Consider the following 20,947-nt stretch of genomic DNA (forward strand, 5'->3'; position numbering starts at 1 on the left):
TGGTGACCCTAAAACCTCTGGGGACACACCCCAAAAACCCTTTTGGGGTGAGGGGGAAAACGACCTCCTTTGCCCCCCCCCTCAGTTTCTCTGGGGCTGAGGGGGAGTTTGGTGGGATTTTGAGGTCTGGGGGGGTTGGGGGGCTCTGGGGGCATTTAGGGGGGTTTTGGGGACCCCCCTGACCCCCCCTTTCCCCCCTCCCAGGTCCCTGGAACAGGAATTGGGGTTTGATTTCGGCTCCGAGGGCGAGTTCTCATACCTGTACAACCAGTGCTATGAGCTGAGCACCAGCGAGTGAGGGGGGGCCTCGGGGTCCGGGGGGCTCTGGGGGGGTCGTGGGGGGGGGGTCACTGAGGGGCTCAGGGGGGGCAATAATGGGGGCTGTGGGGGGGGCTCACACCAGTACAACCAGTGCTGGGAACTGGGAATTTTCGAGTGAGGGGGGGTCACTGGGGGTCCTGGGGGGATCTGGGGGGTCATTTGGGTCAGGGGGGGCTCAAAGGGGACAGGGAGAGGGTCGGGGGGCTGATGAGAGGTCTTGGGGGACACTGGGGTGGGTTTTGGGGGTCAAACTGGGGGGACATCAGTGACCATTGTGGTGACACCGGGGGCGGGGGGGGGGCTCGGGCCAGGGGACACTGGGGGCGTCCTGGGGGCAGGAAAGGGTCTGGGGGGTGACAAGGACAGGGAGGGGCTTGGGGGGGTCCTGGGGGACACAGAGGGGGTCCTGGGGGAGGTGGGAAAGAGTCTGGGGGGAGGCAAGGGACTTTTGGGGGACAGTGGGGGGGGTCCTGGGGGGCTGAGAGGACTTGGAGAGTCCTGGGGGGGCAGAGGGGATTCGTGCCCCCCCTAAGCCCCCCCGTGCCCCCCCAGGTACGTTTACCGCCTGTGCCCCTTCCACCGCGTCACCCAGAGGCCCAAAAACGGCGGCTCCGAGACCAACCTGGGGTGAGAGACCCCCCAAACCCCCCCCGGGGGGTTCCCCGTGTCCCCCCGAGCTGACCTGACCCCCCCTCCATGCACCCCCCCCCAAAACAGGACCTGGGGCTCCTGGGCCGGCCCCGAAGGCGACAAGTTCAGCGCCCACAAGTACGAGCAGGGCATGGGGTGCTGGCAGGGCCCCAACCGGGGCCACCACGGTGAGAGGGGACCCCAAAACATCCCTGACACCCCCCCCGAGCCCCCCAAAACATCTCTGACCCCCCTGAGCCCCTCATCCCCTGGGGTGGTGTCCCTGTCCCTTGGGGTCACCCGGGGAGGGTTCCCAAGTCCCTGGGGGGGGATCTTCCTGTCCCTTGGAGTGTCCCCATGTCTCTTTGGGGGGTGTCCCTGTCCCTTGGGGTGCCCCATGTCCCCCTGAGGGGGGTCCATGTCTCTTTGGGGGGTGTCCCTGTCCCTTGGGGTGCCCCATGTCCCCTTGAGGGGGGGTCCATGTCCCTTTGGGGTGGTGCCCCTGTCCCTTGGGGTCACCCGGGAGGGGGCTGTCCCTGTCCCCTGTGATGCCCTGGGAGTGCCCCCCAGGTGCTCCCCTGACCCCCCCGGTGCCCCCTGACCCCCCCGGTGCCCCCTGACCCCCCCCCGGTGCCCCCTGACCCCCGTGCCCCCCAGGTGAGGTTGATGTGTGGCACGGACACGGCGCTGGTGGCGGCCACGGAGCCGAGTCGCTGCGAGTACCTGCTGGAGCTGGAGACCCCCGCGGCCTGCAGGGAGCCCCCCGCCCCCCACGACGAGCACGACGAGCTGTGACCCCAGAAACACCCCCGGGACCCCCAGAATACACCCCCTCCCAAAAACAACCCAAAAAGCCATCCGAAAATCCCCCCAAACTGCCCCCTGAGCCCACTGGGAGCCCCCCCAGACTCAAGCTGGGGGGGGGGGTCCTGCCTCAGTTTCCCTCCCCCCAGAACCTCAAGCGACCATCCCAGGATCCCTAATTTGGGAATTTCTGGGGGGTATTCCAATGGGGGGGGGATCACACCCCCCAAATGGAGATTTTGGGGGGGGGGTAGGGGTGGTGTTCCTTCATTTTCCTCCCCCAGAAATTCCTCCAGGACTTTGAGGGACCATCCCAAGATCCCTAATTCGGGAATTCTGAGGGGGAGAACATCTGGGGCGGAGGATGGGGGAGAGGTGAGGATTCTCCCCCCCCCAAAAAAAAAAACTTGATGGATAGAAATAAAAATAAAAATAAATTTTACTGGGGGTGTCCGGAGCCCTGGAATTCCCGGCATTCCCGGACCTCAGCACTCATCCTGGGGCGGGGCTGTCCTGGATCGAGTCAGAATTCCAGGATTCCCGCAGGATCTGCTCCCCCTCCCAGCCCTGGGGAGGGGGGGTGGTCTCGGGTGTCACTTGGAATTCCCGGGAATTCCAAGTGAAAGAGTCTCAGAGCTCGTCGCGGGCGGGGCTGTCCCGGAGCAGGTCGGAGTTCCGGGATTCCCGGGATTCCTGCGGGATCGTGACCCCCCCGGGCCAGGGGGACTCGTCCCAGAGCGTGGGGGTCTCGGTGTCGCTGACGTATCCCGCGTCCCCCGTGTAGTGCGTCGGGAAGAGCAGCAGCGGCTCCGCGGAAAAGGCCACGAGATCCCGGCGGGGGAAGTGCCGGGAATAGTCAGAGCTGGGGGGGAATCAGGGAAACAGGGTGAGAAATCTGAGGAATGAGAGGAAGGGGTGAGAAATACAAAGAAAATGAGGGGGAAAGGGTGAGAAATCCCAGAAAACCACCAGAGAAGTGCTGGGAGAAGCTGGAGGGGAGAGAAAACAGGATCCCGTGTCCCTCCCTTATCCCTCCGTGGAAGGGGTCCCGGTATCCCGGGAACATCCGGATCCCCATGTCCCTCCCGTGTTCCTGTATCCCGTGTCCCTGTATCCCGAGTCCCTCACAGCGGGTGCCGGTCGAACATGACGGGCAGGAATTCATCCACCGGGATCATCTTTCCCAGGGGTTCCGCCTCCAGCAGCTTCCTGGCCCCGCTCAGGGACAGGGCGTATCCCAGCGTCCAGTAGGAATATCCCGCCTCCACCAGGTTCCGGACACCGGGAACGGGGCGCTCCGGGCGCTCCGGGTGCAGCCGCTTCCGGCCCAGGTAACTGAGGGAGGAGGAGGAGGAGAGGGATGAGGGGAGGAAGGGTGGGATGGGGATGAGGGGAGGAAGGGTGGGATGAAGATGAGGATGAAGGCCCCAGACTCACACGAGGTCCCAGGGGTTGGGATGAGGATGAGGATGAAGGCCCCAGACTCACATGAGGTCCCAGGGGTTGGGATGAGGATGAGGAGGGGGATGAAGGCCCCAGACTCACATGAGGTCCCAGGGGTTGGGATGAGGATGAGGAGGGGGATGAAGGCCCCAGACTCACATGAGGTCCCAGGGGTTGGGATGAGGATGAGGAGGGGGATGAAGGCCCCAGACTCACATGAGGTCCCAGGGCGTCCCGGCCTCCTCCAGCTCCTCCATGAGCTCCGTGAGGCGCCGGCGGAAGAAGATCTCGAAGCGCAAATCGTCCTCGAACACCAAGGACTTGCGCAGCCCCCGCGCCGAGATCTGGGAATGATCCCCATCCCGGGCCATCCCGGGAGTCAGCTCAGCTCCCCCCTGCCTGCCCCCCCATTCCCTGCATTCCCTGGCAGTCCCGGACCCCCCTGGATCATCCCCAGACCCCCCCGGCCCCCCCACGACCCCCCAGACCCCCCTCACCTCCTGCCAGACCCGGCAGTGGCTGAGGAAGCAGCTCAGCTCCCCCCGCCTGCCCCTCCCAATTCCCTGGATACCCCCGGATCCCAATTCCATGGAGCCCCCCCAGAGCCCCGCTGAGACCCAGACCCCCCCAGGACCCCCCAGACCCCCCTCACCTCCTGCCAGACGCGGAAGTGGCTGAGGAAGCAGCCCACCTCCCCCCGGGTGAGGGGCCGCCCGTGGAAGGGGTCCCGGTATCCCGGGAGCATCCGGATCCCCAGCGCCTCCACCTCGCTGCTGTTCAGGGCCCTGCGGAGCCAGGGGGGCTTCCAGAGGGGGATCCCTTGGGAAAGATTCCCCCTGGAGACCCCCCCGGGAGCCCCAAACTCACCGACCGTCCACGGCCTCCACCAGTTTGCAGGAAATTCCCTGTTCCCAGAGCGTCCGGAGCATCCGCGCCCGGCGGTCGGAGCGGCGCTGCAGGTTGATCAGGAACACCTGGGAGAGGGGGGAATTCGGGAATATCCACCCAAATCCCAATGGGAATGGGAGAATCCACCCAAAACCCACAGGGGAATGGGATAAACCACCCAAAGTCAGGAGGGGAGTGGGATAATCCACCCAAAATCCAGAGGAAAAGTGGGAAAACCACCCAAAATCCAGTGGGGAATGGGGTAATCCACCTGGAATCCAGAGGGGAGGGAGCAACATCCAGCAGAAAAGTGGGAAAACAAGCCAAAATTCGGAAGGGAAGGGGGGAAAATGACCCCAAATCCGAAAGGGAAGAGGGATCCCATCCCAGAATCCCGAGGGAATGCCACACTCACCTCGTCAAAGCCCATCTTGTCGGAGACCTTGGGGGGCACCCACACGTGGGGGGAGGGCTCAGCTGGAGGGAGCTTCACTGGGAATGGGAGAATCCCACTGGGAATCAACCCCGGAGCCCGGAGGGGACATTCCCAATCCCAAATATCCCCATCCCACCAGGAATGAATCCCTGAGCCTGGGTGGGACATTCCCAATGCCCAATTTCCCATCCCAGGAGTCTGGGGGTGACTCCGTGTGTCCCCCCATTCCATGCCAGGCTCCCAAGGCCCCGGATCCGTGTGGATCCCGCCCCTCACCCATGATCTCCAGCTGGACGTGCAGGAAGTTGTCGGCCTCGTCCCGCAGGGAGCTGTGGGAGCGCAGCGGGACCGGCAGGAACCCGAACACCTCCCGGTTACTGACGAACATCTGAACCCCTGGAGTGGGATCAGGATCAGGAATGGGATTGGGCACCCCAGGAATGGGGATGGGAACAGGGGGTGTCACTCCTGGAATGGGATCAGGAGGCGGATGGGGGTCACCCCTGGAATGGGAATCAGGGGCTCACGCTGGGAACGGGTATGGGAACAGGAATAGGGGGGCACCCAAAGCCAAAGCTGGCACAAAGCTGAGCCCACCCCGAGCTGGGCTCAAGGGACTGAAGTCAAGCACAGCCTGACGTCGAGTCCAGCCCAAACCCACCCCAAATCCACGCAAATCCCACCCTAAACCCACCCCAAAGCCCAGCCCAAAGCCAACCCAAATTCCACCCAAAGCCCATCCCATCCCACCCCACCCCATCCCACCCCATCCCCACTGACCCGCTGACCCCCCAAGCCCATCCCAGCCCCACTGACCCCCCCCCCCCACCCGCGTGCCGGCAGGCGAAGGCGAACACGATGATGTCGTCGAAGGCGCCGCTGTAGCCGGGGGGGGGCGGGTGGAAGGCGAGACCCCCCGAGCGCTCCCGGCGCAGATCCAGCAGGAACGTCGAGTGCACCATCGGCACCGCGAAGCAGCCGCGGCGCTCCCGCCGGCGCAGGGGCAGGTAGGCGGGGGTGCGGCGGTAATAGCCCTGGGAATGGGAATGGGAACGGGAATTACACTGGGAATGGGGCAGGGACGCGGGGGTGCGGCGGTAATAGCCCTGGGAATGGGAACGGGAATTACACTGGGAATGGGGCAGGGATGCGGGGGTGCGGCAGTAATAGCCCTGGGAATGGGAATAACACTGGGAATGGGAATAGGAATTACACTGGGAATGGGAATAGGAATGACACTGGGAATGGGGCAGGGACGCGGGAGTGCGGCGGTAATAGCCCTGGGAATGGGAATGGGAACGGGAATTACACTGGGAATGGGAATAGGAATTACACTGGGAACGGGGCAGGTACGTGGGCGTGCAGCAGTGATAGCCCTGGGAATGGGAATGGCACTGGGAATGGCACCAGGAATGACACTGGGAAGAAGGAACGATATTGGGAACAGGGAATGGGACCAGGAATGACACCGGGTCCCAAATCTCACCTGGGGGGTCCCTCCTCACCTGTGGGTCCCTCCTCACCTGGGGGGTCCCTCCTCACCTGTGGGTCCCTCCTCCCCCGTGGGTCCCTCCTCACCTGGGGGGTCCCTCCTCACCTGGGGGTTCCCTCCTCACCTGGGGGGTCCCTCCTCCCCCGTGGGTCCCTCCTCCCCGGTGGGTCCCTCCTCACCTGGGGGGTCATCCCGCACCAGAAGTTGGAGTAGGCGGCGCGGGAGTCGAGCATCGGGGCCACCACGGTTCTGTTCTCGGCCATCAGCAGCCCCAGCGTGTCCGGGTTCGTCAGCACGTTGTCGGCGTCCAGGAACTGGGGGGCACGGGGGGCACGGGGTCAGGGGGCACCCCCTGAGACCCCCAGGGTCAGGGGGGCACCCCATGGTCAGTGGGGGGGACCCTCCCAGGGCCACCCCCCCCAGTGTGGGGACCCCCAGGCCCCCCCCAAATTCGGGACCCCCCCTACCAGCAGGTAGTCGGCCCACATGGCCCGGGCAGCCTCGAGGGCCTCCTGGCGCAGCCTCATCACGTGCTCGTAGCGGGAGGGGCTCCAGTGTTTGGGACCCTCCTCGTCAGGGTACGACCTGGGGGGGTGGGGGGCAGGCTGAGACCCCCCAGCACCCACCCACGGCCTGGGGACACCCCGAGAGGGGACACACAGCCCAGGGAGACCCTCCAAAAACCGGGAAAATCACAGGGACACCCCTCCCCAAATTTGGGCACCCCCAGCCCATGGGGATCCCCCAAAACCTGGATATTCATGGGGACCCCCCCACGCCTGGACATTCACAGGGATGCACCCCCAGCCCAAGGGGACCCTCCGGACCCCCAGAGCTCCCTCTGAGCCCCCCCAGGGCCCCCCCGAGCTCCCCCATCCCTGACCGTGGCTCCTCCTGGTGCCTCCACTCCACCCGGTGGTAGAGCCCCCGGACCCGGCCCAGCCACTCCCGCAGCAGGGCCGACGTGTTGTCCACGCTGTGATCCACGGCCACCCTGGGGGGACACGGGGGGTCACACGGGGGGTCACACGGGGGGGGGGTCACACACGGGGGGTCACACACGGGGGGGGTCCCGTGTCCCCACGGTGTCCCCAGGCCCCCCCAGACCCACCAGAGCACCACCCTGTCCCTGGGGTCCCGTGTCCCCACGGTGTCCCCAGGCCCCCCAGACCCACCAGAGCGCCATCCTGTCCTTGGGGTGCCGCAGCCTCTCGAGCCCCCCCAGCACGAGGGGCAGCGCGTGGGCCGCGTTCCGCGCCAGCAGCGCCACGGCCACGCGCGGCGGCCGCAGCGGCGACTCGGGGTTCCAGCGCTCCTCGGGGAAATAGGCGGCGGCGGGGCCGGGCCCGAAGCCGAGGAGCCCCCCGGGCCCCCCGGAGCCCCCCGGGCCCGGCCCCGGCAGCAGCAGCGGCAGCAGCAGCAGCGCGAGCGGCCACGGCCGCGCCGCCATCTTGGGCCGCCCCCCTCCTCCCTCACGGCCCGCGCGCTGGACACGCCCCCTCCCCGGGGACACGCCCCCTCCCCGGGGACACGCCCCCAACCCGGGGGACACGCCCCCTCCCCGGGGACACGCCCCCAACCCCCGCGGGGGGTTCATCCCCCGGGAAAACCCGACGGGATGGGGGGGGGATGGAAAGGGGGGGGGATGGAAAGTGGGGGGGATGGAAAGTGGGGGGATGGAAAGTGGGGGGGATGTGGGGGGGGGGGGTGTTTTCCAGCTGGAAAACAAGTTCGGGGGGTGTCTTTCATGGAAAACATCCCGATTTTCCCTCTGAGAGCTCCGGGAGGAGGAAGGGAAAGGAAAACCGCCAGGAAAAGAAGCAGCTGAACCTCAGGATCCTGGATCGGCTCCATGGGAACAGCTGGGAAGGAGCCCCGCTGGACAAACATGGGAATCGCTGCTCAGAGGATAAAAAAAAACCCTGGAATTTCTGCCAAGGCAGCAAAGAATTCCAGCTGGGAACATCCCAGCCCCTCATCCCTGCCCCCCTTCATTCCCTCCAGGAAAACACGAAGCTCCACAGCAGCTCCTGAGAGGGAAGCGGGGCTGGGATTGATGGGAACTGGGGAAAGCTTTCCAAAAACCAGGCCCTCAGAGCCTGTTTTATCCCAAAACAATCCCGGGATTTGGTATGGAGGGGGTGGATCCACCCAGAGCTCTGGGAGGAGCAGCAAAGACATGGGAACAAAGTCAAACAAATGGGAACAAACAGCGAATAAAGAGGAATATTCTGGGAAGCAGCTGGAGGAGGGTGAGGGAGTGACACAGAGCGGGATTGTGGCAGATGGAAAGTTTTGGGGATGAGGTTTTTTCGGGAGAGGGGCGGGGCTTTGGCAGCAGCCGCCGCAGGAATTAAAGGCTCTTTTCTGTGGAGAGGATTCCAGAGGGAAGGAGGCGGCGCCGCCGGGAGGGGCCGCGGCTTCTGCTCGACCAAAATCCACCGCGTTCAGCCCATTTTCCCTCCATCCCAGCCCCCTCCCAGTCCATTCCAGCCCTTCCCATCCCTCTCCCAGTTCATCCCAGTCCATCCCAACCCCCTAGGTCCATCCCAGCCCTTCCCAGTCCACCCCAGAGCTCCCACCCCAGTCCATTCCAGCTCTTCCCAGTCCATCCCAGCCCCTTCCAATCCATTCCATCCCTCCCCCCCTAATCCATCCCAGCCCCCCCAGTGCATCCCAACCCTACCAGTCCATCCCCCCCTAATCCATCCCAGCCCCCCCCAGTCCCTCCATCCCAGTTCCCAACCGGATTCCAAACCCTCCAGCACAAAACAATCCCATCCCTGTTTGTGATTCCCACCCGGATCCCCCCAAATCCAAGGAATTCTGACACGGAAATTCACTCAGCAAAGCACTGTTTGTTCCCAAAAAAAGTCCAAAATCCCATGTTTTGGGGCACAGCCCGTGGGATTCCCTATTCCCTGCCTGAAATGTCATGGATCCAGCACCAGCTCTATGCTCTGCAGTGTTTGGGAATACTGGGAATACTCAGCTCCTGGGCTGTCTGGAATGTCAGACTCAAATCCACTCATTCCAGCCCATTTTCCCCCCATTTTTCCCTCCCAGTCCCTCCATCCCAGTTCCCACATGGATTCCAAACCCTCCAGCACAAAATCATCCCGTCCCCGCACATGATTCCAGCCCCCAGCAAATCTAAGGAATTATTCCATGGAAAGCTTGGCAAAGCACCGTTTGATCCTAAAAAAGAGTAAAAAATCCCACGTTTTGGGTCACAGCCCATGGGACTCCCTATTCCTGCCTGGAATGCCATGGATCCAGCACTGCCTCTACGACCCAGAGTGTTTCTCCGTGGGAATACTCAGCTCTGGAACGTGACCAGGACTCATCTCTGGCTCTAAAGTCGGGGCTGGATTCCCAGGGGGACACCCAGCTCCTGGAATGCCGTGGATCCATCCCCAGCTCTACACTCCGGGGTGTTTTTCCGTGGGAATGCTGAGCTCCGCGGCCGCCGCCTCATCCAGGAGCCAGCGCAGGCGCCCGGAGCGCGGCCGGACGAGGGCGGCGGGGAGGGGGGGCTCCTCCTTCCCCTCCAAAATCCGCTGTGGGGAGACAGGGAAGGCGGTGTCCGTCACCCTCCCGACCCCCGGATCCCGGGATCCTCCCCGGGAACGGGACACACCTTGAGCACGGGGGCCTTGGAGGCGCCGGCGGCCACGACCAGGACGCTCCGCGCCGCGTTCAGCACCGGCAGCGTCAGCGTCACCCGCGCCGGCGGCGGCTTCGGGGAGTCCTCGAGGGCAGCGACGATCTCATCCTGCTCCTGGGAACGTGGGGAAAGGGGGGAATCGTTAAGGAAGGGATAAACCACCCCAAAAACAGGGCAGAGACACCGGGGGGGGTGATAGGGTCCCCAGGGACACCCATGGGGTGGCAATGGGGTCTGGGGGGTGACAGACCCCTGGGGGGGTGACGGGGTCCCCAGGGACACCCATGGGGTGGCAATGGGGTCTGAGGGGTGACAGACCCCTGGGGGGGTGACAGGGTTCCCAGGGACACCCATTGGGTGGCAACAGGGTCTGGGGGGTGACAGACCCCCGGGGGGGTGACGGGGTCCCCAGGGACACCCATGGGGTGGCAACGGGGTCTGGGGGGGTGACAGACCCCAGGGGGGGTGACAGGGTTCCCAGGGACACCCATGGGGTGGCAATGGGGTCTGGGGGGTGACAGACCCCCGGGGGGGTGACGGGGTTCCGTGGGGGGCTCACCTGGAGCAGGGGGTGCCCTGGGAACAGGGAGCAGGTGTGTCCATCTGGGCCCACCCCCAGCACCAGCAGGTCAAACACGGGAACCTCCTGCCCCGGGAAAGCCTGGGGGGAAACAGGGGGTGAGGGGGGACACACACACACTCCCTGCAGACCCCTGGACCCCCCCAGACTCCCTTGTGGACCCTGCAGTTCCCCTCAGCTCTCCCAGCTCCCCTCCAGTCAGTCCTGATGCCCCTCTGCCCCATTTTACCCAGTGCCTCCCAGTCCCTCCAGTCCCCACCAGTCTCCCCCAGTCTCTCCCAGTACCCTCAGTCCCCTCCCAGTCCCTCCAGTCCCTCCAGTCCCCTCCCAATCCCCCTTCAGTCCCCTCCAGGTCCCAGTCCCAGTCCCCCAGGTCCCAGTCCCCCCAGTCCCAGTCCCAGTCCCAGTCCCAGTCCCAGTCGTACTCCCCGGAGCTGCTCCCCGTAGTCTCTGGCGGCGGCGGCGGGGCCCAGCCCGGGGGTCACCGACAGCACCCGCGGGCCGGGGGGGGGCAGTCGGGGCAGCAGCTGGGCCTGGGGGGGCACAAGAGGGGGATCAGGGGGTTGGAGGGGGACACGGGGGGGGTCAGGAGGGGGACATGGGGGGCACAGGGGCGGCATTGGGGGGTGACACGGGCCGGGGGGAGTCAGGGTAGGCCGGGGGGTCGGTGGGGGACACGGCCGGGGGGGGGGTCAGGGTGGGCTCCACCCCCCCCACACCCCCGTCCCCGCTCACCCGGTACGCGCCGCAGGTGCTCTCGGGGTGCTCGGGCGGCACCAGCCGCTCGTCGCAGAAGGCCACGAGCCACCGCGCGGGGTCGGCGGCGGCGGGGGCCGCGCTGAGGGCGGGCGGCAGCTCTCGCGCCAGCAGCTCCACCAGGGAGCCCCCCGAGAGCCCCAGCGAGAACCGCCCGCCCTCTCCCTGCGCCGCCTCGGCCGCCGCCTCGGCCACGATCCGCGCCAGCGCCGGGCCGAGCTCCCGCGACGACGGGAACACGGACACGACCGCCATGACACCCGCCCCTGCTGAAGGCGGAAGTGGCGTCACCGGCCTAGAGCCCAGGAGTGAGGTGAGGCGGAAATGACGTCACAAACGCCAAGCGTTGCCTAGCAACGCGGGGCCTAGTCCGCCCCACACAATCGCAGAATCAACCATAGAATCACAATCTTAAACTGCACCAGGGGAAGTTTAGATTGGACAATAGGGAGAAATTATTTACAGAGAGAGGGATCAGACGTTGGAAGGGGCTGCCTGGGAAGGTGGTGGAGTCACTGTCCCTGCAGGTGTTTAAGAAGAGCCTGGATGTGGTGCCATGGTCTGGGTTGGTTGATTCTGTGATTCTGTAATTAGGTTGGAAAAGACCTCCGAGATCATCGAGTCCAACCTGTGACCCAACCCCACCTCATCACCCAGACCATGGCACCGAGTGCCACATCCAGTATCTTCTTAGAGAGATCCAGGGACTCCACCACCTCCCTGGGCAGCCCATTCCAGTGTCTGATCCCCCTCTCTCTGAAGAAATTCCTCCTGATGTCCAATCTAAACCTCCCCTGGTGCAGCTCAAGGCCGTGTCCTCTGGTCCTAAAGCTGGGAAAGGACACCTCCTCCCCACCCAGCTCCCCCCTCCTGTCAGGGGGTTGCAGAGCCAGGAGGTCCCCCCTGAGCCCCCTTTTCTCCAGGCTGAGCCCCCCCAGCTCCCTCAGCTGCTCCTGCTGCTCCAGCCCCTTCCCTGGCTCCGTTCCCTCCCCCGGACACACTCCGGCCCCTGAGGAAGCCCCAGCTGAGGGGGATCATGGGCGTCCCCCCCCCACAACCCCCTGCAGCCCCTCCCTCATTACCCCCCCCAGCTCCCAGTACACGACACCACAGTCACTGGTTTTTAATGGCCTCGCGGTCAGGCACAGCCAAACGGGTTAAAAACGGGCTAAATCGGTTAATCCGGGGGGGCTCCCTCAATAAATATGTCCCTGCCGGCCCCCCCGGCATGGAAACAGTCCCTAGGGAGGTTAATGAGTCACTAATTAGTCGCTAATTAGCGCTGCCCTGTTAATCAGCGCCCGTGGGGGGGTGAACCGGCTCTGGGGGGAGATGGAGGAGCTGGAAAGGTCCATCACTCCCCCCCAAGTTGTGGTTTTCCTGGGAATTCTGCTGTTTTCCTCAAAAATCTTCCTGGAAATTCCCCCCAGTTCCTGGGAAGGCTGGTGTTCACGGCACAGATCCGTTGGAATTCCCGGGATCCAGGGGGTCACAGCCTGGCATTCCTGGCACAGATCCGTTGGAATTCCCGGGATCCAGGGGCTCACAGCCCGGCATTCCTGGCACAGATCCATTGGAATCCCCGGGATCCAGGGGGTCACAGCCCGGCATTCCTGGCACAGATCCATTGGATTTCCCGGGATCCAGGGGCTCACAGCCCGGCATTCCTGGCACAGATCCGTTGGAATTCCCGGGATCCAGGGGGTCACAGCCTGGCATTCCTGGCACAGATCCATTGGAATTCCCGGGATCAGGGGGTCACAGCCTGGCATTCCTGGCACAGATCCGTTGGAATTCCCGGGATCCAGGGGCTCACAGCCCGGCATTCCTGGCACAGATCCATTGGAATTCCCGGGATCCAGGGAGTGACAACCCAGCATTCCTGGCACAGATCCATTGGGTTTCCCGGGATCCGGGGGCTCACAGCCCGGCATTCCTGGCACAGATCCATTGGAATTCCCGGGATCCAGGGAGTGACAACCCAGCATTCCTGGCACAGATCCATTGGGTTTCCCGGGATCCGGGGGCTCACAGCCCGGCATTCCCGGAGCAGATCCGCTGGTGCATCCCCCGATCCAGGGGGACGTATCGGCCCCGTTGAGGGTCCAGCACAAAGAGCCGGTCGGGGACCAGCCGGGGGTCCCAACCCTCCGCCCGGAGACGGGTCTTCTGCAGCTTGAACGTCCCTGGGAACGGGATTGAGGGGAATCAAAGGGAGAAAGGGAAAAGAAAAACGAAAAACAAAATGAAAAAAATGTGGGAAAAAAAAAAAGCAGCAGAAAAATAAGAACTGGAAATAGAAACACAGAAATAAAAAAATAAAACTAAAAAATTAAGATTTAAAAATAAGAAAAAAGAAAACGCGTAAAAATAGAAACTCTCTCCAGGCCACACCCTCATCTCTCCAGGCCACACCCCCTCTCTCCAGGCCACACCCCCACCTCACCAGGCCACACCCCCATCTCTCCAGGCCCCACCCCATCTCTCTAAGCCCCGCCCTGGCCCCGCCCATACCTGTGGTGTCCAGGTGTGGCAGCAGGCGCAGGAAGACGGGCCGGGCGTAGGGCGGCAGCACCGGCGTCAGCTGCTCGTACAAACCCCCCGGGTCCAGCCGGGACGAGGGGTCGGCGATGGCCGCCATGCCCGCCTTGCCCTCCACACCTGCAACGGGAACAGCGGGAACGGGAATTCCCACATTCCCAACACCAATCTGCTCTCCTGGCCCACCAGTCCCAGGGGGGCCCATCCCGGCGTCCCACCTGGAATTCCCACTCCGTACACCACCACGTCCGTCTGGTTGAGGATGCGGCTCAGGGCTCCCTCCACCTCCGTGGTGGAGACGTTCTCCCCGCGCCACCGGAACGTGTCCCCGCTCCGGTCTCGGAAGTACATGTATCCCAGGTCGTCCATGACCAGCACATCCCCTGGGAAGAGCAGGAGACACCAAAAAACCCACCTCGGGATCCCTGGCCGACGTTCCAGGACGCCTCGTTCCTTGGTTTATCCCAGGACGCCTCGCGGCCGTCGGTCCCATCCCAACGGGAGCACCTTGGGGGCGTCCCCACCCCGTTTCTCAAGGGGGAGAATCCTGGATTTGGGTCTCTGGGAAGCCGGGAATGCCGGTGGGAGGTACCTGAGAGATAGGCCTGGTCCCCCTTGCGCAGGACGTCGTGGGCGATCTTCTTGCTCGTGGCGCTCTCGCTGACGTAGCCGTCGAAGCGCCGCAGAGGGTCCCGCTGGTTGATCTGCCCCACCAGCAGCCCCGGCTCTCCTGCAGCAACGGGAACGACCCCGGAGTGACCCCAAACCCTCGGGATCCACGCCAGGAACGGGCATCTACGGGATTGACGCTTACGGGATCGACGCGAGGCGGTGACGGGATTTACGGTCAACACAAGACACCGACAGGTATGGGATCAATTCAGGACACTGACAGGTATGGGATCAATTCAGGACACTGACAGGTATGGGATCAATTCAGGACACTGATAGTTATGGGATCAATTCAGGACACCGACAGTTATGGGATCAATTCAGGACACCAACAGTTATGGGATCAATTCAGGGGGACACTGACAGTTATGGGATGGCACAAGGTGGGACCAACTTGTGGGATCTACACAAGATGACACCAAGATTTTTAGGATCAACTCAAGATGCTGACTTTTATGAGATCATCGACCTTTATGGGACCAACACAAGGCACTCACCTGGGCGACAGGGGACACAGAGCCCCCGGGAATCCCGGATCAGCTCCATGGTGTCCTCGTTGACCTTCACCAACCGGATGGGATAAACATTGGGCAAAATCCGGCTGTTGAACCCGCAGGCTCCCACCTTCCAAAAGACAGGGAAAAAACCCAAAAAGCTGAAGGGATTCTGTGTCAGCGCTTCCAGGGGGTTCCCTCTTGTTTTATTTTGGAAAAAATTCACCCAAAATTAGGATTTTTCCCGATTTTTTGTGCTAATTGCCAACGTAGCTCCCGGCAATCCGCTGGGAGAGGACGAGGAAGACTCTGAGGTGCCCCTTCCCGTGCTGCCCTCACCTTCCCATCCAGGTTGGCGATGCTGCAGTTGCATTCCGTGGCTCCGTAGAACTCCCCGATCTGCTTCACCCGGAAGCGCCGGGTGAACTCCTCCCAGATGTGGGGCCGGAGCCCGTTGCCGACCGCGAGCCGGACGCGGTGCCGGCTCTCGGAGTCACGGACCGGCTGGTTCAGGAGGTACCTGCAGATTTCCCCGATATACTGAATGATCTGGAGCAGAAAAAACACGGCTCAGGCCTCCAGTGATCCTTAAAAAGGGCGGGAAAAGGGGGAAATCGACCCCAGGGAGGAGTGGGGGGAATGCTGGGTGGGAATGAATTGGCAGGGAGGGTGGAAATGGGAGGAGCTGTGGATGTGGCCCTGGGGGACAGGGCCCAGGGGTGGCCTCAGCAGTGCAGGGGGAAGGGTCGGAGCCGAGGGTCTCCAAGGCTTTTCCTCCCGCAGGCATTCCATGGCTCCTTCCCCCCGCAGGCATACCATGGCTCCTTCCCCCCGCAGGCATACCATGGCTCCTTCCCCCCGCAGGCATCCCATGGCTCCTTCCCCCCGCAGGCATTCCATGGCTCCTTCCCCCCGCAGGCATCCCATGGCTCCCTCACCGTGCAGCGATACTTGACACAGTCGTCCCAGAACCGACTGGCCGAGAACTTCTTCCTGATGACCACGGTGAGCCCATGGATCAGGCACTGCCCCACCCCCATGATGTTCCCTGGAAAACAAGGAGCACGGAGGGAGGGATCCGGTCATCTGGGGGAGAGGGAGGGAGCAGGGGTGGGAGGGGACAACGCCTCGCCTCTGCTGGGGGGAAGGGGAAGGGAGGGAGGGAGAAGGGAGGGAAGGGAGATGGAGGGCAGGAGATGGGAGGAGGAGGAGGAAGGAAGAAGGAGGAGAAAGAAGGAAGAAGGAGAAGGAAGAAGGAAGAAGGAAGAAAGGAGGAGGAGAAGGAGAGAAGGAGGGAAGGAAGTAGGAGGAGAAGGCAGGAAGGAGGAAGAGAAAGGAAGGAGGAAGGAAGGAGAAGAAGGAAAGGAAGAAAGGAAGGAAGGAAGGAAGGTGAAGGAGGAAGGAGGAGGAGGCAGGAGGAGGAGGCAGGAGGAGGAGGCAGGAGGAGGAGGCAGGAGCAGCCCCACCTGCCGAGTGGTAGAGGGGCAGGCAGTCGTAGATCACGTCCTCGGGCCGCATCCGGTAGGCGTAGTAGCCGAAGGCGGCGATCCGGTAATACCTGGGGGCACGGCACCGGTGGAGTCTGCTCTGGCCACACCCCATGGCCACACCCACATGGCCACACCTCTTGGCTACACCCACTGACCACACCCCTGCTGGCCACGCCCCCCAGCCACGCCCCCCCCTCACCTGCTGTGCACCACGATGGCCGCCTTGGGCATCCCGGTCGTGCCTGACGTGTAGATGTAGAAGAGCCGGTCTGGGAAGAGGGAAAAGAGGAGTCAGGGTCTGCCCCATGGGTTGGGAAACCCCTTTGGACACATCCGGAACACCACAGGGACACAGGGACGTGTCCAGAGGGTTCCCGGAGGATCCACGTGTCCCAGGGACACAGGAATGTGTCCAAAGGGTCTGTGGAGCTCCACGGACATGACCCGGATCCCTCCACGCAGGTTGTCCTGGGACTGGTTTAGATCTCCAGGGACATGAACTCCAAAACACAGAATCCTGGAATCTCCTGAGGGATGAGCTTTAAGGTCCCTTCCCGCCCAAACCATTCCATGATTCCATGAGTTTTGAGCTTGGAGTGGTTGATTTAAAACCTCCATCCCTCAGTTTTCCTGGTTTTCCGCCACCTCCCCGTCCCACCACCCTGGGAATTAAAACCAGGATCAATCACCATCCAGGCCTTTTGACGGGATCTGCGCTGGGGGGGATCTGGGGGCGGAATTCAGGAGCGGATCCAGGTGTTTGGTGTCCACAGGGACCAGATCCGGGTTATATTCCCCGGAGCAGAACTTTTCCATGTTCTTCCCCAGCATCCCGTTGACCTCGGAGACCGCTGCAAGACAAAGCCACGGGCACAGCATTCCTCAGGGAGGCAAAGATAATCCAGGAAATCCCCCCAGAAGCACGGAAAGGACCCGGAGGACCCCTCCCCTGCCCCTCCCGGGCCCCCTCCCCTCTCACCTGCCGCCAGCTCCCCCCCGAACACCAGGGCCTTGGCGCCGGAGGCGGCGACGCAATAAACCAGCGACTCCCGGCGCAGGTTGAAGTTGATGAGCGTGGCCTCGACGCCGGCCTTGGCCAGGCCCAGCCAGAGCGCCACGAACTCCGGGCGCGACTCCATGAACAGGGCGACCACGTCCCCGGAGCCGAAGCCCAGCTGCTGGAAGAGGTTGCCCACGGCGTTGGAGAACTCGTCCAGCCGCCGGAAGGTCCAGCGCTCGCCGGTGGCCTCGTAGATGAGCGCGGCTTTGTCCGGCAGCCGCCGCGCCACGGCCTGGAAGAGCCGCGGGATCGTGGCCCGGGAGCGCTGGTGCCGCCGCAGGTGGAACTTCACCCGGAGCAGCACCCACAGGCCGCTGGGGAGGGCACAGAAACCCGGCTTTACCCTCCGAGTCGGGGTTAGGGCGCGGGGGGAGAGGCTGGGGAGGATTCGACAAGTTAAACTGGAGTTGGAGTTAACCCGGGATGGGGAGGTCACAGTTAAACTGGGGTGGGTTAAACCAGGGTGGGTTGACAGCAGGATGGAGGTGAAAGTGATGCTGGGTGACATTAATGGTAGGCTGAGCTGAGCTTCAAGTTAGGTCAGGCTGAGCTTAACAATAAACTGAAGGTAAAGTTGGTTAATCAGGGCTGAAACTGAAGTTAATCAGGACTAAAGCTGAAGTTAAACAAGGGTGAACTTAACACCAGGCTGAAGTACTGGCCTAGAGTTAAACTGAAGTTAAAATTAATACCAGGCCGAGGGTAACACCAGGGTAAAATTAAACTGGGTTAAAACTAAACTTGAGCAGGATGGAAGCTAACACCAGGTTGAAGTTAAAGTTAAGCTTAACTTTCAGTTAATACCAGGGTGAAACGGGGCTGAAATTAAAGACTGACGTTAATACTGGGCTGAAGCTGAAGTCAAGCCAGGCTGGGGATGGACAGGAGGGTAAATTGCAGTTTTAAGGACGTTTTCTCCCACCTCAACAATAAAACCCACTTGGAAACTATCAGTTTTCCCGAGAAAATCAGCAAAACACTTCCCGACTTTCCTGCCAGGAAGGTTTGGCTGCTCCTGGGGCTCTTTTGGACACTTTTCCCCTGGGATGTGACAGCTTTTCCAAGCCAAAGCAACCCTGAGCCTCGAGAACAACACGTGGCCCCCGCGCCGAGGAATCGAGCCAAGAGCTTCCCCTTTCACCCAAAAACTTCCCCTTTCACCCAAAAACTTCCTCCTTTCACCCAAAAACCGGGACAGCTGCTGCCTCTTCCCGTGACTCAGCCTCTGGAATTCAATCCCACCCCTAATTTGAACCATAATTAATAAATATTAACAATTTCTGGGCCTATCAAGGACCCAACCGGTGCCTCTGGGCGGGTTCGATACCGGAGCACAACAGCCCCGGCTGCTCCAGAGGGGCTTTTTTTGGGGTGTTTTCCCCAATTCCCGGAATTATTTGAGCTCTCCGAGGCAGCAGCTGCCAGGAGAAGTTGCTGCCTGACCTCGTTGGCCATCGGCCCCTCTATAAAAATAGACCTGGCTTAAAAATAACTCCCCGACCCCCCTCCCTGACGGAGCCGGCCCCACCGCAGGGTCCCACCCGGGGGACCCCGATCCCTCCCCGGAGGCCGCGTTTGTCCACCGTGAAATTGGGGGATTGCTGGGCAAGCAGGGCTTGGAAGAACCCCCGGAGGCTGGAAGAGCAGCGAGGAGCCCCCGCGGAGCTCCGGGAGCGATTCCAAGCGGGAACGGGGAAGGGGGAGCGGCCGGTTTTTGCCAGAGGGTCAGAGGGAGCCGAGCCCGGAACAGAGGAGCCTTTCAGAGCTCCCAGAGCCCCAGAAGGGCTTTATTCTCCGGGATTTTGGCTGGGGTTATTCCCAGAGGAAACAGCTCCTCAAAGGAGCTGGCACAGGCCTCGGGAATAGCGGGACATCCTCGGGTTTTGGGGCTAAAAACCACAGAACTGAGTGTGAGGAGGTGGGGGAATCCCGGGAGATGGGGGGGGAGGGCTCAGTGCTCCCAGATGGAATTTTTGGGGGAATCCCCCTCCCTGTGAGCTCTGGGGGGGGGAGGAGGGAAACAGCCAGAGCTCCAAATCCTTGGGAATCCTTGTGAATAAAGGCACATCCTTGTTTTAGGGGACCTAAAATCCATGGAACTAAGGGCAGCAGTGGAATCCCAGGAGACGGGAGATGCTGGAGACTCTGCCCCCACCTCAGACCCCACATTTTGGGGGGATCCCCCCTCCCTGGGAGTGTGGAGGCATCACCCCGTGACTGCTCCCATGGTGTCCATGGGATGGATCCTGGAGCATCCCAGAACATCCTGGAGCACCCTGGGCTGGGGGCTGGGGGGGACTGGGGAGGGGTCAGGGGGTTCATGAGGGACGGGGGGGTCAAGGGGGTCGGGGGGCTTAGCGGCAGGGTCATGGGGGTCAGATTTGGGGGGGTCAAGGGGAGTCAGAGGGGGGTCGGGGGAGATCAGGGTCGAGATGGGGGGTGTCAGGGTGGGTCAGAGGGGGGTGAGGGTCGAGACGGGGTTCGGTGAATCAGAGGGGGGTCAGGGTCAGGGGTGTGTCGTGGGGGGGGTCAGAGGGGGTTCGGGCGTTGTGTCATGGGGGGCCCGGGGGGGTTAGAATTGAGATGGAGGGGCCAGGGGAGGTCGGAGAGGGGTCGGGGTGGGGGTCAGGTCGAAGGACGCCGCACACCCCCCCTCGCCCCGTGCCCCCCGACTCACAAGAGGTCCCGGGGCGCCGTCCGCACGATGAGCCGCAGCAGCCGCCACCCGCCGCCGCCCAGGCACAGCCCCAGCGAGGCCGCCACGCTCCAGGGCCACGGGGCCCCCAAGAGCCGCAGCAGCCCCAGAGAGCCCAGGGAGGCCGCGCAGAGCCCCGCGGGGTGCATGGCTGGGAACGGGACCCGCGACCCCGATCGGGGACCGGGATCAGGGACGGGGACCCAGGATCAGGGACCGGGATCAGGGACGGGGATCAGGGACGGGGGTCTGCCATGGGGGACAGGGACCCAGGATCAGGGACCGGGCTCCAGGGGATGGGACCGGGATCAGGGACGGGGCTCCGGGGGTCGGTCCGGGATTCGGGGAAGGTCGGTCTGGGGCTCCGGGGGATCAGGCCGGGGCTCAGAGGGGTCGTTCCGGGGCTCCGGGGGTCGGGCCAGGGCTCCCCCGCTGCCGGTGCTCCGGGGGCCGGGCCGGGCCGGGCCTCACCGCGGGATCTGGGGGTGGGTCCGGGGCTCGGAGGGTCGGTCCGGGGCCGTTCCGGGGCCTCCCCGGGCCCTCCCGGTCCCCCTTTCCCGGCGCTGCCGCCGTTACCGGAGCCGCCGCCGCCTCAGACGCGGCCCCGCCCACGAGGGGCGGGGCGGAAGGAGGAGCGCGATCCTATTGGTTGGCAGCGCGGCTGCCGGCAGCGGATTGGCTGAGGCGGGGAGGGAGGGGAGGAGGGAGATGGGAGGGGCCTGACGGGAGAGGGGCGGGTCCGGGTGGGAGGAGGGCGGGGTCTGGAGGAGCCACGCCCACACGCAGTGACGGGGGGGGGTTGGGGGACCCCCCAAAACCGATCCCCAGGACCCCCAAAACTGGACTCACATGGACCAGGACCCCATAACTGGGACTCCATGGACGTCAGGACCCCCACTACTGGAACCCCCCAGCCCCAGGACACCCATCATTGGGACCCGACAACCAAGAGCCCTCAGCCCTGAGACCCCCCAGCCA

At 63.3% G+C, this 20,947-nt stretch overlaps 4 protein-coding genes across 6 annotated transcripts; 1 reads left to right on the forward strand and 3 right to left on the reverse strand.

The window, feature by feature from the left end:
• Positions 1-101: 101 nt before the first annotated feature.
• PRKCSH (PRKCSH beta subunit of glucosidase II) lies at positions 102-2,197 on the forward strand (the record flags this gene model as incomplete). Its single annotated transcript, XM_064643849.1, has 4 exons — positions 102-294; positions 874-948; positions 1,039-1,139; positions 1,609-2,197. Coding segments are annotated over 4 exons (695 nt in total), but the record flags the coding sequence as incomplete, so codon positions are not given.
• Positions 2,177-7,479, reverse strand: COLGALT1 (collagen beta(1-O)galactosyltransferase 1). Its single transcript, XM_064643857.1, has 12 exons — positions 7,190-7,479; positions 6,898-7,008; positions 6,482-6,599; positions 6,194-6,328; positions 5,352-5,556; positions 4,799-4,918; positions 4,502-4,578; positions 4,066-4,172; positions 3,851-3,983; positions 3,415-3,542; positions 2,884-3,090; positions 2,177-2,617 (listed from the first exon to the last, which is right to left on the reverse strand). The coding sequence occupies exons 1-12, from the start codon at positions 7,462-7,464 to the stop codon at positions 2,386-2,388; spliced, it is 1,848 nt and encodes a 615-aa protein (XP_064499927.1). The 5' UTR covers positions 7,465-7,479; the 3' UTR covers positions 2,177-2,385.
• Positions 7,480-8,852: 1,373 nt separating this feature from the next.
• On the reverse strand, positions 8,853-11,856 carry PGLS (6-phosphogluconolactonase). Its single transcript, XM_064643865.1, has 5 exons — positions 10,997-11,856; positions 10,687-10,794; positions 10,241-10,342; positions 9,655-9,795; positions 8,853-9,574 (listed from the first exon to the last, which is right to left on the reverse strand). Exons 1-5 carry the CDS (start codon positions 11,270-11,272, stop codon positions 9,437-9,439), a joined length of 765 nt encoding a protein of 254 aa, XP_064499935.1. The 5' UTR covers positions 11,273-11,856; the 3' UTR covers positions 8,853-9,436.
• A 269-nt stretch (positions 11,857-12,125) lies between these two features.
• SLC27A1 (solute carrier family 27 member 1) lies at positions 12,126-20,879 on the reverse strand. 3 transcript variants are annotated; one of them, XM_064643853.1, is made up of 12 exons: positions 19,952-20,864; positions 17,194-17,651; positions 16,904-17,065; positions 16,414-16,483; positions 16,191-16,282; positions 15,663-15,772; positions 15,064-15,273; positions 14,728-14,854; positions 14,151-14,288; positions 13,777-13,941; positions 13,532-13,678; positions 12,126-13,203 (listed from the first exon to the last, which is right to left on the reverse strand). In XM_064643853.1, the coding sequence occupies exons 1-12, from the start codon at positions 20,116-20,118 to the stop codon at positions 13,046-13,048; spliced, it is 2,004 nt and encodes a 667-aa protein (XP_064499923.1). In that variant the 5' UTR covers positions 20,119-20,864; the 3' UTR covers positions 12,126-13,045. The 3 variants fall into 3 exon arrangements, with proteins under 3 accessions (XP_064499923.1, XP_064499926.1, XP_064499924.1); XM_064643856.1 differs by having other exon boundaries at positions 17,194-17,588; positions 19,952-20,857; XM_064643854.1 differs by lacking the exon at positions 12,126-13,203 and adding an exon at positions 13,210-13,341 and having other exon boundaries at positions 19,952-20,879.
• Positions 20,880-20,947: the final 68 nt, after the last annotated feature.

This window comes from Pseudopipra pipra, unplaced genomic scaffold, assembly GCF_036250125.1.
Source record: "Pseudopipra pipra isolate bDixPip1 unplaced genomic scaffold, bDixPip1.hap1 HAP1_SCAFFOLD_86, whole genome shotgun sequence".
NCBI lineage: Eukaryota > Metazoa > Chordata > Aves > Passeriformes > Pipridae > Pseudopipra > Pseudopipra pipra.

What these genes read in the sequence shown, in the direction of transcription:
- COLGALT1 (XM_064643857.1), bottom strand. Translation starts at nt 7,464, where the DNA reads ATGGCGGCGCGGCCGTGGCCGCTCGCGCTGCTGCTGCTGCCGCTGCTG. An exon ending in CTTCGCCTGCCGGCACGCGG is followed by an intron (nt 4,919 to 5,351) that starts GTGGGGGGGGGG and finishes ATCCCACTCCAG; the next exon opens with GGGTTCAGATGTTCGTCAGT. An exon ending in CGTCCAGCTGGAGATCATGG is followed by an intron (nt 4,579 to 4,798) that starts GTGAGGGGCGGG and finishes TCCCATTCCCAG; the next exon opens with TGAAGCTCCCTCCAGCTGAG.
- SLC27A1 (XM_064643853.1), bottom strand. Translation starts at nt 20,118, where the DNA reads ATGCACCCCGCGGGGCTCTGCGCGGCCTCCCTGGGCTCTCTGGGGCTG. An exon ending in GCCCCTCTACCACTCGGCAG is followed by an intron (nt 15,773 to 16,190) that starts GTGGGGCTGCTC and finishes CTTGTTTTCCAG; the next exon opens with GGAACATCATGGGGGTGGGG. An exon ending in GCCACACCTGGACACCACAG is followed by an intron (nt 13,204 to 13,531) that starts GTATGGGCGGGG and finishes TCCCGTTCCCAG; the next exon opens with GGACGTTCAAGCTGCAGAAG.
- PGLS (XM_064643865.1), bottom strand. Translation starts at nt 11,272, where the DNA reads ATGGCGGTCGTGTCCGTGTTCCCGTCGTCGCGGGAGCTCGGCCCGGCG. An exon ending in ACGGGGAGCAGCTCCGGGGA is followed by an intron (nt 10,343 to 10,686) that starts GTACGACTGGGA and finishes GTTTCCCCCCAG; the next exon opens with GCTTTCCCGGGGCAGGAGGT. An exon ending in CCAAGGCCCCCGTGCTCAAG is followed by an intron (nt 9,575 to 9,654) that starts GTGTGTCCCGTT and finishes GTCTCCCCACAG; the next exon opens with CGGATTTTGGAGGGGAAGGA.